Genomic DNA, 15,999 nt, shown 5'->3' on the forward strand with positions numbered 1-15,999 from the left:
TTGTGTGTGAAAGTGGGGGCTGGTTTTATGTAGCAATCAATTTGTAGTTCTTTTCAATGATGTGAACCATCTGTCCTGGTCGGGTGAAGAGTAACCTGCTATAACGTTTTATCTCTCTGCTTTCCTCAACACCAACGAGACCTAAATCGCTCACAATGGCACTGACACAAGCTGGTATCTCAAAACAGTCACAGTTTCCTGTTAATAAGTAGCCTATTTTATTTAATAGCCTTGCTTTTCCGTTTTTTGTTGTTGCAGAGTGCGCCCATTTGCTTCTGGCCCATAATGCCCCGGTCAAGGTGAAAAACGCTCAGGGATGGAGTCCTCTAGCAGAAGCCATCAGTTACGGAGACCGACAAATGAGTAAGTGTACCGACCTCTTCCTGGCTCGAGACAAATGGGTAGTGTCTGTGTGTGGGGTGGGGTCATTAACCCGCAAGCAACAAATCATAGTACAGATTCCTTTCTGTGTGTGTAATTGGCCCACTTCTGTATTTATGATACAAAACAATTAAGCCTCAACCCATAAGTGCCTAGCCTTCATATCTAGATGAAATTAAAAAAGGGCTTTTGAAGCAGTAGCAGGAATGTTCCCCCACCTGGCTTAGTTTCAGTAAAACCTCAAGCACTGATTAGGATGCAGTAGACCACGAAAAGGGATCTTTTGATTTGAATTTGATATTTTGTTCTGTGCCTGTTACTTATTTCCCCCTGCAGGGCATGATGCGTCTCTGTAACTCCAAATCGTCCCATCACAACACAGCCTCCTTTGTATGTCAGATGAATCCTCCCATTTCAAGTGGTTTTAGTTCTTAAAATATCGTTCGTGGGAATAAAAAATGAGAAAACAAGTGCCCGGGTCTAATTTTATCTCCACTGTGTTCAGTCAATTTAATGGCATATCCAAAGGATGTTTCTGTGCAATACTGTGCTGTGTGGTGTCCTTGTCGCTCAGACCTTTTGCACAGCAGGGTTTCTCCTTTTAAGTAACTTTTGGATTGGGGAAAAATTCTGGGAGCTATTTGTTACAAAGCAGATTGGAGCACAGTGGGAATTTACAGACATTTTTGTTTTCTCACAGTGGGCTGCATTTGTTGTGGGAAATGTTGACAGGTGACACTCATTTTTATGAATATATTTTTTGTCCTTAATGTCTCACTGAGTTTCCAGTTCCTTCACCTGTATGTTTGAATGCAGCCCAAGCTGAAGGGTCCCCTGTTAAGAAATCAGCTATGCCAAACAGTAATATTTTCCATTTTAGTGATGTATTTGTTTTTTTAACCAGACAGTGTTGAGGCTAAAACATTGCTGGTGCAAAAAATAGATTTGTGGGATTGTAGGATTTAGTTGAGAGCTACTAGTCTCCCAGTGAATACAAAAAGAACAAGAAAAGACCTGATATTCTCTCCCTACAAAGTTTGAGCAATGGCACAGTATTTCATGGACCACCTATAAAAAGGATTTTACCAGTCATTAAGTTCTGAACAGTGGGGTGTAGAGGGAGGTCTACATCCATTTAAATACCTCATCAGCAACTGATGTTTTGTATGTTTGTAATGTCCCAGAACATTTGATAAAATCCTGTCAATAGGGGAGCTTGCTCAGAAGTTGCTCTGGTACAGTATTTCATTTTCATTTGTGAGAGGGTTATATTGAAATTGACAAACAACCATATTTATTGCAGCAATGAAGCAGGAAAAAGTTGTGTTGGAAGTTGGAATGATTTCATTCACAAGATCTAGAGCGTGAAGGGCATTTTGTGGAGTAGATTTTTCATAGTGTGAGTGAGGAAGAGAGAGTGAGAGAAGCCTGTGCAATACAGCTAGTGAGCAACATGAAATGCGTGATTAAAACGGCATCCTTCTGAAGAAATTCCTCGTTTGAATTCCCCCTTGATTACACACTCGCTGACGCTTGCTTTCTCTGAAGTCTCCTCCAGATTTCCGCTGCCCAGCCTGCGGGACTGCAGATGTTTGAAGCATCTATCTGTAGGTCTCCAGGCAAGGTCAGCAATTCCTCGTCCTATAGATGCAAAGCATCACTCTGCACCTGGCACTGTGCAGCTACACGCATGATCGAAATTGAGGAGCTGCCATCGGTGAAATGCTGCTAGCAAGTGACCTTCCTTTTATAATCACTTATACGTCACTTCCAGCACTAAGAATACTCTCCTGTCCATAAGCCTGCGTTGAAAGAGAGGTGGCAGATGTATTGATTTCAACGATTGTCAGTGATCTCAACCAGTGAGGAGGCATAAATGACATGCATCTCACTGATGCCCCACAGAACCTTCAACAATGTAATTTTATGGCTCATTCTTCTCCTACATCTTTTTTTTTTGTACTTTCTCAATTGAAGGATGTTCTCGTTTCTTGTATTTAACTAGCTAAAAGAGTGCTCTTATTAGAAACCTACTTTTCTGCAAACTATGAAATATTGGACTGGACCTTTCTAGTTTTCTTCTGTGCAGGATCTAAACTGTGAAATTTTCCATTGTCTAGTTTTGAGATGTGCTCTGGGACTAGAAGAATCTGAATGTAGAGATGTTCCGTGCAAAAAGAGCTGAACGGGATTTGATGCCATTCAGGAGAAATTAATTTGACAGTCACCATCGGAAGGGATGGGAACAAGGAGCTCTTGCTTGTTTGATGGTAATTCGGAAGGAGGCCTGCAATGAGAGTGATAAGACAGAGCACTGCTTTATATTTAAACTCATCGAGAGGTGCTTCTTTGTCACAGACCAGACGTTTTATTTTTGGCCGACTAGCTACCAAAGTAATTTATATTGACTAGAGGGTGTACTAAGCATGTAGAACTCCTGCCCAGTCACTTTTCCCACAGTGCTCAGTGTTGCAACTTTTACCAGAAAGCATTAACGTTCCCTAGAGCAGTACTGTACAATACTGACCTTGATCCCGCCACTTTGATGAATTACATACAGCCTTAAGGAATCTCTTTATTGAGTTTGATAGTGAGAATAGTGCCAGAACACACACTGTAGGCTGTGCAAGAAAGTAATAATTGAAAACCATTATGGACATCAGTGATGCAACATGGCCTAGTGAAACGCCAGGGTATAAAATCTCAGTGCAGGCTTGAGAAAGCATCAGTTGGCCTTTTGCAGGAGTGGTACATTAGTTACATTGTTTCTCTGCAGCCTGTGTCTTAATTTGCTTTAGGTCTCTTTTTTTTTTTTTTTTTTAATACCCATTTACTTTTTGAGTGGATGTATGTGTGAAATTGATTTTCAGAAGAGGACAATAGAAAGTGAGTGCATTAAGTAACCAGGGATAATCAATACTCGGTGATGAGCAATCCCACTGCTGAGGAACAGCTGGGAAGCTGTACGATTGGAGTCTCTTATCCAAACTTGAGGTTTTAAATTTAATCTTTTTTTTTTTTTCTCCTCAAGGATTTTGGGATGTTTAAAATCTAGATTCCATTTTCTTTTGCTTTCATTATTTCCTCCTTCTGAATCAAGTCTTCCTGTCTCTTGGAGTACTTATCCATTCTTCCTGGCCTCTTACTGTCACTCTTGTCTGTCGTGAGCTTTCTTTTTAAATCTGATGCCATTCTTGCACAGGGACTTGTAATATCACCTGAAGAAATCTGCTGTCTTGGCTCTTAGTAAATAAATGATCAAAAATTCCTGTCCAACATATTGATGCACAAAATATTAAAACATATTAAACCCTCTCTTGCCGTTTGTCCCATATACAACAGTTTGCTGGTGTAGAGAAACAGGGGCAGGATCTCCTAACTCTCCACCTGACCTCTGCGTAGTTAAATCAGAGTTAATGCAGTGAACATGGCGCTCTCAGGGTCTGCAAGTCACTACATCACTTTAAATCCGATTTAGTATTCATTTTCCAAATGGGCCATCTGTTGTGACATGCCAAGCACTGGAAACCAAAGGCTAGATGTACTAAGAAAAACCAGTCACAACATGGGCACCCCACAAGTAGTGTCTTTCTTGCACGGAGTTGCTAAATATTAATTTAAATATTTAACTATGTATTTTGCCCAGAAATGATTTTTAAGGCTAAAAATGGCAGGGTGAAACATAAGGTTTGATTAGTTTGATTATTGAAAAAAATATATACTTATCTCATACCCGTTTCATACCATATTTCTTTCAGCTGGTTAAATATTTGACTGTTCATACAAATGTACTGATACTTTTGAGATTAAGTTTGAATCACCTAGACATTCTTAGAATGGGTTTGTTTTCTATTTGCAGGAAGCTTTGGGGAAACCTGAAATTCTGAAGAAATGTCTTGTTTTGCAGGTTTCATACATGTTTCTAGGGAAAAATAGGAATTTATGCTTTTGTCTTTAGCTAGTAATGCACACTGGGAGATGCCAGCCACTGCTGCCAGGGGAACCCTGCAAAGATCTGGAGGCAAGAAACTGCAGGGTGCTTAATAGTTTCACCCCCCCAGGGATATCATTGCCTCTCTGGTTGACAAGCTCCAGGCCATCTTTTAGATCATCCAGTAGCTGGTCTGTACATCTTATACAATACGGGCATTGATGGATTTCTGTTTGTTTAATTAGATTTTTTTAATGATACAGTTCTCTTGAAGGGATGAGGAATGGTTTTCCCCAGAGTTCTCCCCCACCATCTATGCCAATTAAGACAAAAATACTTGTCATCCATCTCCATTTTCTATGGTTTTCTGCAGGATCCTTTGAGAAATGTAAAGACACTAAATTCCGAGTCATGCATGACACTTAAACTGCCGCATGGCACGTTTAATCTGGTGAGCCTTACTTCCAGGAAAGCATTGCGGATTTGCTAATGTTAGATAGGTGCATGCTGGGAATGCACATTTTTATTTTATTTTAATTTTTCTTCTTCCCCCATAGTGATTAAAAGGGGGGGGCAGGGTGTTTTTCCCATATAGGAACACTGTGAGCATGCACCATAATGCCGATGTGTGGAGGTTTAGCAGTCATTCCTGCAGTGTTCAGTGAATCCGCAACTGGTGTTCATGGCAGTGACCGGGCGATCTGAACATGTGACTGGACATTGAGGTCTCCTTGACTAAAATGTGGACTGTAGGGTTACGTTAACTGTAAACTGGATATTGTATAGACTAGTAGAAATCGGTGGTGTCGCTCTTGGAGGCGTTTACGCATCCCTCATCTTGATGCGGATCAATCAACTGGAATCTTGACAGTTATCAGTGTGAAACAGGCTCAGAGAAGACAATTGCACTGCTCATGACAAAACTCCCTAGTATTGGAGTATGTCAGTTCTTATGGAAGTGTTGAAGAGTCTGAAAAGGAACTAAAATGCACAGAACAAGGCTACTTCCCTACAGTATTGATCTATATACAGTATAACACTGTGCTTTCTCATACCGTCCCCAATTTCTGCTTTATTTTAATGAGCCCCTGTCAGAGCGCAGTGTTATGTGCTGCACTGCAGGCAAGTAACAAATGGAGGTGTAACAGAGGAGACTGAGCCGCCTCCTCCAGCAGCTGTGTCAATATCAGTAATTCCCCAAAGGAAATCATTTTACAACCTGCCTAGGTCTCCTTTAATGTGCTGAGCTTTGCAAAGTGGCTTGCCTTTAAAGCGCAGTACGGGAATTGTGATTTCTCTCCCTCTTTATCCCCCTCCCCTGCTAAGACTAGAAGGAAAAAAAAAAACAATGTACCAACAAAAGCTTGTCCTGTGTGTTGCCTTTGACACCAGCAAATTGTAATATTTACATGAAGCGAAAATTACTCCAATACATTTCCTGGTGAGATTCAGTATTGACATAGCAGCTAATAAATACAGATGGTGTGCTTTTATTTATTTATATAGATATTTTGTGTCGCCACGTGTACACAGTTGTCACTGTAATATACCGTCTTAAAAATTTCTTCAGAAATTGCCAGTTAGAGTGTAGGTTACAAAATCCAATTGGTGTCTACAATCTTTATATAATCTGCTATAATTATATCCTGAATTTATATTGTGCCTTTCACCCTGAAGGATTCCAAAGTGTTTTCAATCATGAGGGGATTCGCTTCACCCGCCACAAATGTTATCGCCTTCGGCAGCCATTTTGTGCCAAAGTGGCTACTGCAGAAAACTTAATTAGCCAATTAAACTACAGAGGGATGTTTAAGGTAGGCCACATTCAGAGAGCCTGCTTCTGGCTGCTGGCTCATTTGCATACCTACAACGTCTGAATGTTTGGACATTAAGTTTTTGTTGTTGCATTACAGGTTGTTCTAGGTTTCCAGAGCTGATGTTTTTCCGTTTACAAATTAGCTCATCATAGGTGGTGTGAAGTATTGCAAAACAAAAGCACGGCACTTGACATAAATATGGGACAGAAGAGCAAACTTTGTCTCCTGCACGTTTGTTTATTTTTGAACAAAAGTCCTTGTTGGAACAGTTGTCCAAGGAAGGTTTAAAGTCTTTATTTTATTTGAGAGAGAGAGAGAGAGAGGAAAAAAAAGAATCTGAAGGCTTGCCAAATGGCAGCCCATGGCCCTTTCCCAGGAGCTTTCAGATGGGTTTTGTGGAAATGAAGTTCAGGACAAAAAAAAAAAACAGGAGTTTATGGCTTGCTATTGGCAGATGGTCCCGTGGAGTGTTGATGAAAACAAGGAGCTCTGTGGAATGTGTCACCTCAGACTAAACGGCAGAGAGCGTTGACCCCCTAAAAAGGACAGAAGAAAGACTCTGATTCTGCGCTGTCCTTTTTTAAAATTTGTATATATGTTTTGTTTTTGCATCATGGAGCAATTTGCAAAAACTGCTTGGTCAGTTCTTCCAGTAAGTGCATTACAAAATCTGAATGGCATTTGTGACATAACCTTTTTAGCCATCCCAAATGTAAAGTAAAAATGCTAGATTCAGTTTGTCTGGTTCTCTCTGAATACATGCATATAATCACAGTTTTCATCTGAAGTATAAATGTAAGGAGATTTCAAAGATTTAAACAATATAATGTAATGTCTTTAATAATAGGGCTGAACAACCTGTTACAATTAAATTGATGCCAGACTAAACCAGATAAGACAATTACAGAAACGGGCTATTCAAACCATATTAATAGTGTTGTGAAAGAGCCAAGTGTGTGTGTTGTGGGTTTTAAACACACACACACATAAACATTAGAATAGCATTAGGTGGTACAATAATCTGTTGTTAAAAAGGGCAGGTGATTTTTGACCATTGCAGCTCCCTGACTTTCTGTCCAACCCTCAGTATATTTTTCATGGATGTACACTAGCATTATTTTTCAAAAGCAGATATAACTGCTTACATAAAGTCTCTGAAGTGGTAAAATGTAAGATTTGTCACCCCATTGCATCGCCTTGAAATAAATCTGGAAAACTGAGCTGCTGTTGTCCTCACTTCTATCAGTGGGACTGTCACACATTGTTATTGATCACCCCTCCATTTCGGTAACTGATGCTACTAAGTGTTGTGCCTCGGATGCCATTAAAAAACTCTTCTGTATTTGAAATGCTCTTGCCTGTGGAAATCTGGTTTTGGTGCTGCTGCAACTATCTCTGCCAGCATTTTTTTTTTTTTTTTTGGCATTATAAGTATTTTGTCTCCTGCCACAAAAACACCCTTTGATTGATTCCGTTGCTAAGAGACTGTTGTGAAAGCTTTATCGCCCCAGCTGTTATTGGCTGTCATAGATCCATTTGAATACTTTCAGTTTCACTTTATTAGAAACTACTTCCTTTGCTGGCAATCTGACTTTGTTCATTTGAAGATGCTTATTCTACGCAGTTAACAATTAATCATGCCTCTTGATTCCCAAAGGCTTCCTGCCACGTATACATGGTTTTATGAGTTATGATTAGCTTCTGGGAGTGGCCCTCTGGAATCTATCCCTTGATTTAAACAACTTGGCTTCAGTGAAACCTGAAGGTCTTTCTTTCTTTCTTTCTTTATGTATTTATTTTAATTGCCATACCAATTTGTATGCAACAACATGGGAATAATTAGGCTAATAGGTGTGTGTGTGTGTATGCTTGCACTCCTCCCTCGGAAACATTTCAATTACTTATTTAAACCACGGTAAGAAATAATATTGAATAAGATGTAAGCCTATTAGTAATAAAGAGATGCATAACTGAATAAATGTCCACCGCTGGTGCTGTTTGATTCGCATGACAATCCGTGTTTTAGAATGACTAATTGAGTGGATTAAAGGAATCGGGAGATTATTAATCAATATGTGATTTAATTAAGTGGAACCAGCTTGCTCTGGGACAAATGAAGTGCAGCTCAGTTGGCTCAGGACCCTAGTTTATAGAGACCTTTTCTATCGCTACTGGAAGTGTAGACTACGCCAATATTAAATTCTCATTCTCATTGCCATGAACCCCATAACCGTTGCACGGAGAGATCTATAAGTGTTTTGTAGTTTGTATACTGAATTTTGGAATAATCTCAGAAGACACTCAGGTTATTTGTCTTTAGTTTTTGAAGTTTCTTTTTGAAGATTCAGTTTGCCTTGCTGTACGGACACTCAAATTAAACCAAAAGAGGGCTTTGCTACTTAAACCCAGTCACTTTTGGGATGGCTATGTTGACAGTCTGTTAGCACTGTTAAACTAATCCTCGCTAATCTGAAATCCTGGTCTTGAAACAAAACCAATCTTTTTGAACAAGGAAGCTTGTACACAATTCTGTGATTTTATTATAGTTGCTCATCATTCTCAAGCCTGTTGAAGAACCTGGTTTGTTTTTTCAAAATCTTAGATTGCCTTTAGATGTAAGACAAGTCATTGATCTCTTCAATCGCATCAGAGTCTTTCTGTAATCTTTTCTAGTGTTTGGTTTTTGTTTGAACCTTTACTTTCCTTTACATACACTATATGCTAGAAAGTGCTGAAGACTTTCCACCTGTATAACATCCATGCATTTTTTGGGGAGTGGGGGGGGTATACCTGACCTACATATTTCCTGTATGTATGTAAATGAGGCGGTTTCACCAGGGAGCCACACATCATGCAATACAGAAACTTTGAACAACTGAATAATTTTCGATTTTCGTATTATATACTGTGCAAGGCGATCTATATTTCATATTCATAAAAACTCTTTGGTTGAGGAGTGACAGATACCAGTAAACATAAGCCCAGCCCCAGTACAACAATGTACATGAAGACCTTGCAACTGTCCGTTTCCCACAGAATAAAAACTTAAAATCACCTTCCATTATTATTACCTTTCAAATTAAATTCAAATGAGGCCTAGGGGGGTATTTTCCACAAGCCACTGCTTGGGCTAAACTCGTTTCCTGAAAGTGCTGAAACAATTTCAACAGAATTTAACAAGCAAGGAATTGCAGACTGCCATACTAATGATGTGTACATTCTCGAGAGATTTTCTTTTCATCCGTCAAGCTGTTTAATCCTGACTGATGAACATGTATGGTATCATTATCCACCCAAGTCTGACATCATATAAGCTGCTGCAACCTCGATAACCAAAGTGGAGATTTCCTCCGAGCGACAGCTAATTATCACAGCTATGTTTACAGGTATACAACGGCAAACGAAGATGATGCAGTCCCTAAGTGTCAAACCCCAGTCTCAAACTCTCATACACTCTCTGTGACAGGCTGTTGTGCAGTTTTAATTTTGACTTTGTATTTGGGTCATATATTAGGTTATAGCCCTGCTTTCAAGGGGGAAGGTTTTTGTTGAACTAAGGTTAGTGGAGGTTAAGTTAAATAATTAATAAATGCAACATTAGCAGTTCTCACTCACACACAATGGGGTGTTTTGTTATATTCAATTGTGCAGCATGATGTTGTACATGTTTTCGTTTAATGTTTGTCCGAGTCAAATCCTATTCAAAATGCAACTGTAAAAAGTTAGGTTATCGATTTACAGAGTTATCTAACAAAACCTACACTTAAAATCCTTAGGCTCAATAATGGATGCATTACTTACACCAAATGAGGTGAGTTTAAATAGCGAGCTTTTACAACAAAAAAATAACAGGTGCTTGCATGCAGATCTTCTGGAGTAGGCAGTGAAAAGCAGCACTATAATTATTTTGTATAATGGATGGATATAAAGTCTGAGATATGATCGGTAGGGCACTTATTCAAATAAATAAACTATTGCAAATTGTAATCGGTTAAAGAGTTCTGGTAGATTTTGACTCCAGATTCCTAATAATGTTCAACTTCTCCTTTGATTATTTAGCATGGCACTGTTTCACCATAAAACAACAGAAAATACTCTTATCACTATACACAACTCAAAGGAACCAAAAGGCTAAGAAATGCACCACAACCCCACTTAATGATTTAATACCTTGTCAGCACTTTGGCCCCCATGTGTCCTTTAGACTCACAGCACTAGGCATGAAATCTGGCGAAGACACTGCGCCCCTGTAAACGTGGGTGGCTTCCAGTAATGTATGCAAACCAATACAGGAGAGAGCAGCTTTCAGACTCCTGCATTGTAGTGACTACTAATGTGGTCTTGCCTTCAGTCTCAATTCGCAGTCTCTGCCTTTAACTAGCGTCCAGGTTTACTTTTGTATAACCTTTTTAGTGAAATACCTCTGATCGACATTGGGGACATGTATCTGATGGTGCAGAAGAGACTCCCTCTTTGGGGATATTGATTCATGAAACACGGTACAGTCTTCAGAGCCTATATGCTGGTGGTATCACTCCGATATTTCTCCACTGTTCTCAAACCCTCGGGCTTCCAATCTAATTTAGTTTGACTGGGGGGAGGGGGTGTGTTTCAATACAATTCAGATATGATGTTTGTATGGGTAACTACATACGGTGAATTCAGAAATCATGCGATTCATGTATTGAGCAGATGTTTTCCTTAATATCGCCTGGTTCCCTGAAGTTAAGGTGCTTGAGTGGGTGTTCTCAGACCTTTAGATCCGCTTGCCTCTTTGCCTCTTTGGCTTCCCTTCATGTAACCTTGGTTATGAGCGCAAACTCTTCAATGACACTTCTGTGCTATTCTCAAGGCGCACACTCTTGGCACCTTTCAGTCTTTAAATATTGATGTTAGGAACTCTGGTGTCTACAAACTGAGCGCAGCAACTACAAAATGGACCGAACAAATGCCTGGGAAATGTGGCCTATGGTCTTTTTATCCACAAAAGCTTACTTTACTTTCTCCCCCCAATGTATGGATTTCAATGGTTTAGCAATCAGATTAGAGCATTAGGAGTTTCTTCTCGTTTTTGTGGAAATAGCAAAAGATGTTTGATCAGTATCTGAACATCTGTTGTTGTTTTTTCTCATCTGCGAGGTTTATATCTATGCATGTGTCTCTTTGCTATCCTGCTCCAAAGTATCCTGCAAACAAAACAAAACAGAACAGCAGGAAAGAAATCCCAAAATAGAGTTCTAATGAAGATAACTTTTGCCTGCTTAACTTCTCTCTTCTGTGTTTGTTTTTTGTTTAGTCACAATTTTATGAGTGAATGCTATTTCAGTTCAGGATTTGTGCTGATATTGTAATCTTTTGGTCTCGGTTTAGGAACGCAATTGCAGCGACTGAGTTAAGTGTGCCTTGTTAGGGATTGTATCTGTGCTTTTAAGTCTATGCTCTTAGGAAAGCTGGTCCTTTCTCAGATACATTTTATCTTTATGTTGCAAAGCTTCTCTTTGCTACATCACCCCATGTGTGGCTAATGAATGTGTACTGTAGCCAGGAGAGACAGTTAGATAATTTTATTATACAACAATGCACTAAGGATTCAGTTTTCAATTCATGCATCGGTAAATCACAAGTCAGTGATGCATGACATCTGTCTTTGCTGTTTCTGTACACATATTTGACTTGCAGCTGATACAGACTAATATAATAAGGCATAATCAGACTGCATTTTTGTTAACCGATGTAATCCATGTAGTATTCACTTGTCTCTAGATTATTATGCAGGGGTTTTACACTTGATTGTGGCCTTTGTGTCTGTGTGTGTCTGTTTGAGTGTATATGAATGTTTTTTGTTGGCAGGCCTTCCACGAACACGAATGCTCATTATACCTTATGTAAAACCCGAGAGGACACAAAGGGCATTTGTTGGAAACCTTGCCTTCTGTTTTGGGAAATAAGTTTTTCTAACGTAAGTCAGAAAAGAGCTGACCAGCAACTTGGGAACAAAGAGAGGTCAAAACATCTGGATGTTTGCATATTTTATGGAGCTGTGCGCTTTGTTCCGACTAAAAATTGATGCCAAACTGGCCTGGGACTACAGTGTATGTTTATTTGTGTGATAACCTTGCTCTGGAAGTTTCTTTCCTTGCTTGTGGAATGTGTTTGTCAATTGGGCTCTGCAGAGCGATGACAGAGTGGGAATGAAAGCTGAAAGGTGCTCCAGGTAATTCATTCAAAATTGACACTTCAGAGCTCCACTATCGAACTGAAAGCTCTGAATGACATGTAAACCTTCAGGCCGTTTAGCGGAGATGCTTTTGATTACTCTTTGGCTTTTGTAGTATTCCTTTCATCGTGTTTAATGGTCCGGTTTTAAAGACCTTCACTTGGCCATTTTGCATTGTTACCAAGATCATAATATATTTTTCAACTTCAGTTGGTGTCACGAGTCTGGTTTTTAAGAAAATAAATAAACATCTTAGTAAAATCCCTGTGAGATGAGTCCAAGGTCTCTGGGGGATTTTATTTGATATGCCGCAATCTTGGCCTACTGTGTCCTATTGGCTCACCCTTCCCTCCCTCTCTTTTGTGTTTCGTGTAGTATGAAACCTGTTCTGTGCACATTTCTTTATGATGTTGTAATAGGTCATAAGTGTGCATTTAATTTTAATTAATTTGCCTTGTCTTATTTATCTTATTTAATTTCCCTCCTTTGGAGTTTCTTTGAATTTCTTTTCAGACCTGCTGTGAAACCAGCATTGTCTGCACTTAATTGTTTTAGCTCATTATCTTCGCATAATAAATGTTTTTGTTTTGTTTTTTCCTTTGCAGTCACAGCACTCCTGAGAAAGCTGAAACAGCAGTCCAGAGAGAGCGTAGAGGACAAGAGGCCTAGGTTACTCAAAGCCCTGAAAGAGGTAGTGTACCCAGTATTTTAAACAAATCTAATGTGAGTTTGGGTGTGAGTATAGTATGTTTTAGTGGTTCTCCTACATTTAATCAGATGCTTTTCCAAAAACTCTCATAGTTTGTGTAATTATAGTGAAATAGGAATCAAAATCAACAATCAGATTTGATATCATTACCACATTATTCAAGGTTGCTGTATTGTTTTAATATGTTACAACAATTTAAAATCTGTGCCACACACAGCAAGGGATAAAAACATACACAGATAGGAGCCAGAGCTCTTCTGTTGTAACGGCATTGTGATTAAGTGCCCTTCTGAATCTTTCTTTCATAAAAGGATTTCACTGGTGAAGTACCCAATAGGAGCATGTTTGACAAGAAGCTACTGTGTCCACAGCCCCACTTATCCCAGGAGGTGTATGGAGTCATTTTATTCTCATATGCAATGCTTCAGTGAGGAACTGTCCTTGGTCATTTGGAATAGTTTGCTATTGGGAGTTGGTAAATTAGTTTTTCATGGAAACATGTGATTTAGGCCTGGTTTTCCAATGCTGGGAAGTGATTTACTCATGAGTCAGACCAGTCCTTTGAATTCAGTTAATTACGTTCAACAGGTTTTCCATATAAAAACATTTTTGGGGCCCTTTTGAGGTGATAGTAATTCCTGTGAACATGCCTACTACTGCTCCTCATTCGAAAATGATTTACAAACTTTGGAAACGCAGGACAGAATAAGACGGTTGCAGTTAATATTGACTGCTAATAACTTGATGAGATTGATAATAGTAATTATGCTCAACCTGAGTGATTTAAAGTAGTCTTCCTAGGTGCAGGTGCCTATGCGGTTTGAAATAAACTGCCATGCTAAGAAAGCAAGCCTCTCGATCACCTCCTAAGTGATCAGTGGTTTTATTTGATCTTTAAATAAGACATGTTCGGACGCCCTCTTGGTTCCTAATACCTGAGCTACCCTGGTTCATATCCTGTCATTAGCTTTTTTATTTTATTTTAGTACATCACCCTTGTTTTTCAGCTCAGCAGGTGATAGTTGAATAGAATGCAGGAAGTCATTTTCTGCAGTTTTACAGTTTTTTATGAATATAACATTTTCTGAACGGCTGCGTCAAGTTGCCCAGTTTCAGAATCCTGATGCAAAGGTACAAAAAGGGAAAGGATGTGTTTTTGGGAGTACTGTTAATATAAGTGATTACATTTGAACAGAATTGATTATTTTAGAGAGTGGATTTTAGCATTCAACTGCTGTGAAATTCCCAGTCTAGCTAATAATGCAGTCTAAATGCTGCTTTGTTGATTTTTTTTTTTTGTGTTAATTGCTTTTTTCAGCTTGGAGATTTCTACTTAGAGCTTCACTGGGATTTTCAAAGCTGGGGTAAGTTCTCGTATTCTGTTAAAATACGGTCTTGAATATTTATTTGAATTATAATTTCAAAACATCAATGTCGCCAAACATTCCCCCTCGTTGTCGGGAAAGTGAGATGTCTTGTGGATGTTTGTGCGTTACACTTTCTCGATGGTGCTCTTTTAAAACACGGAAACTTCTGTGTAGAGATCAGCTTTATCACATGATTAAACTTATCCTATAGGGAATAGACTGCCCTTCAAAGACTGGGCATCTTGAAAATGACAGTTCTCTCCCACTGTACAGGAACGAAAGAGCCTTGGGCTTTTGTGTAACCTACAGAGAAAGGAAGGGAGTAACCAAATATATGTTATACATTTTATACCAATCCACGTATCCAATTTTAAGATATAATTAAAAATCTAAAATTAAGAGACCACTGCAATTTTTTCTACATCTCTACATGTATGGCAGCCATTCCATTCCATTCATATGTTTATTTGGAATTTGGCAGAAATGTTGTCAGTAGTTTATAGAATAAAACATTTTTGACACAAAGACACTGTGGGATATCTGGTGACCCTATTGTACTCTCCAGTAATAAATGGATCCACTAGAGGGAGTTTCCATTTTCAAATTATTACAAAGAGATCATGCTCCCTCTGGTAAGCAAGTCTGACCAAGGTTTCTGTGCCCATTTACATGTGTTCACATTGCAATTACTATATCAGCAGTAATTTGTTCCCCCTACAATTTTTTAAATATATATATATATTATAAAATACTTGGCTTTCTTGATTTCCCCAAAGAGAAACAACATTCAAACAGTGAAAGTTAACAGCATAGCAAATGCAAAACTTTCTTTGTAATGTCCTTTAATATGTTAATGTTAAACTAAAATGTTATCAGCTGTAGACAGTATTATGTAATGACCAGCTGTGCCCAGAGGAATTACTGAATTTTTCAATAGTTAACTTTCTGTAAAATGTAAGTGAAAATCCCATGATTTCCAGTATTACTAAACAGCAGGTCCATTTTATTCTGCGTAAGTCACGTTAATGTTACTTTATAGTTTTAGTACTGAATGTTATTCACTTTTAAGAGATCTTTAACAATGGCTTTCCCCAAAATGTAAAAATAAGATTTGATGACTTATATATTAAAATATGTCCTACAGATTCAAAGACATTTATAGCATGCTTAAACAAGACTTCCAGTTCTGTGGTTAATCATTTATCCAATTTAGCAGATTACACAGCCCCTCCAGTCTCACACTTGTGTTAAATATTGACTTGTTCAAGGCTATGACTGCTGACAATTGGCAAATAAACTCAAAGAAAAGAGGTCCTCAGATAGAGATCACAGGACTCGACCCTGTCTACCTGAAATACAGTGCTAGATCATGATACGGTGGTTGAGACAGCGTAGAGGGGTCATTGGGCAATCATTTTGGTCAAAGATGAGATTTCAGTGGAATGCGAAATAGCTTTTCCCCCAGGTAGAGGTGTTGGTGTCATTATTCATACGCTTGCCGTTTAGTGAAATGTCAGTTTGGATTAGAATTGGACAGACAGCCCATTAGGGTTTATAGGTCATCCTTTATCATCATT

At 38.8% G+C, this 15,999-nt stretch overlaps 1 protein-coding gene across 1 annotated transcript in view; it reads left to right on the forward strand.

Annotated features, from left to right (window-relative positions):
• ankrd13c (ankyrin repeat domain 13C) overlaps positions 1 to 15,999 on the forward strand; it is a 54,252-nt gene that overhangs the window by 23,542 nt on the left and 14,711 nt on the right. Inside the window, exons 3-5 of the mRNA XM_066691780.1 lie at positions 259 to 363; positions 12,952 to 13,037; positions 14,374 to 14,419. Of these exons, the coding sequence (XP_066547877.1) occupies positions 259 to 363; positions 12,952 to 13,037; positions 14,374 to 14,419 (237 nt within the window). The remainder of the gene's footprint in view (positions 1 to 258; positions 364 to 12,951; positions 13,038 to 14,373; positions 14,420 to 15,999) is intronic.

This window comes from Amia ocellicauda, chromosome 19, assembly GCF_036373705.1.
Source record: "Amia ocellicauda isolate fAmiCal2 chromosome 19, fAmiCal2.hap1, whole genome shotgun sequence".
Taxonomy (NCBI): Eukaryota; Metazoa; Chordata; class Actinopteri; order Amiiformes; family Amiidae; genus Amia; species Amia ocellicauda.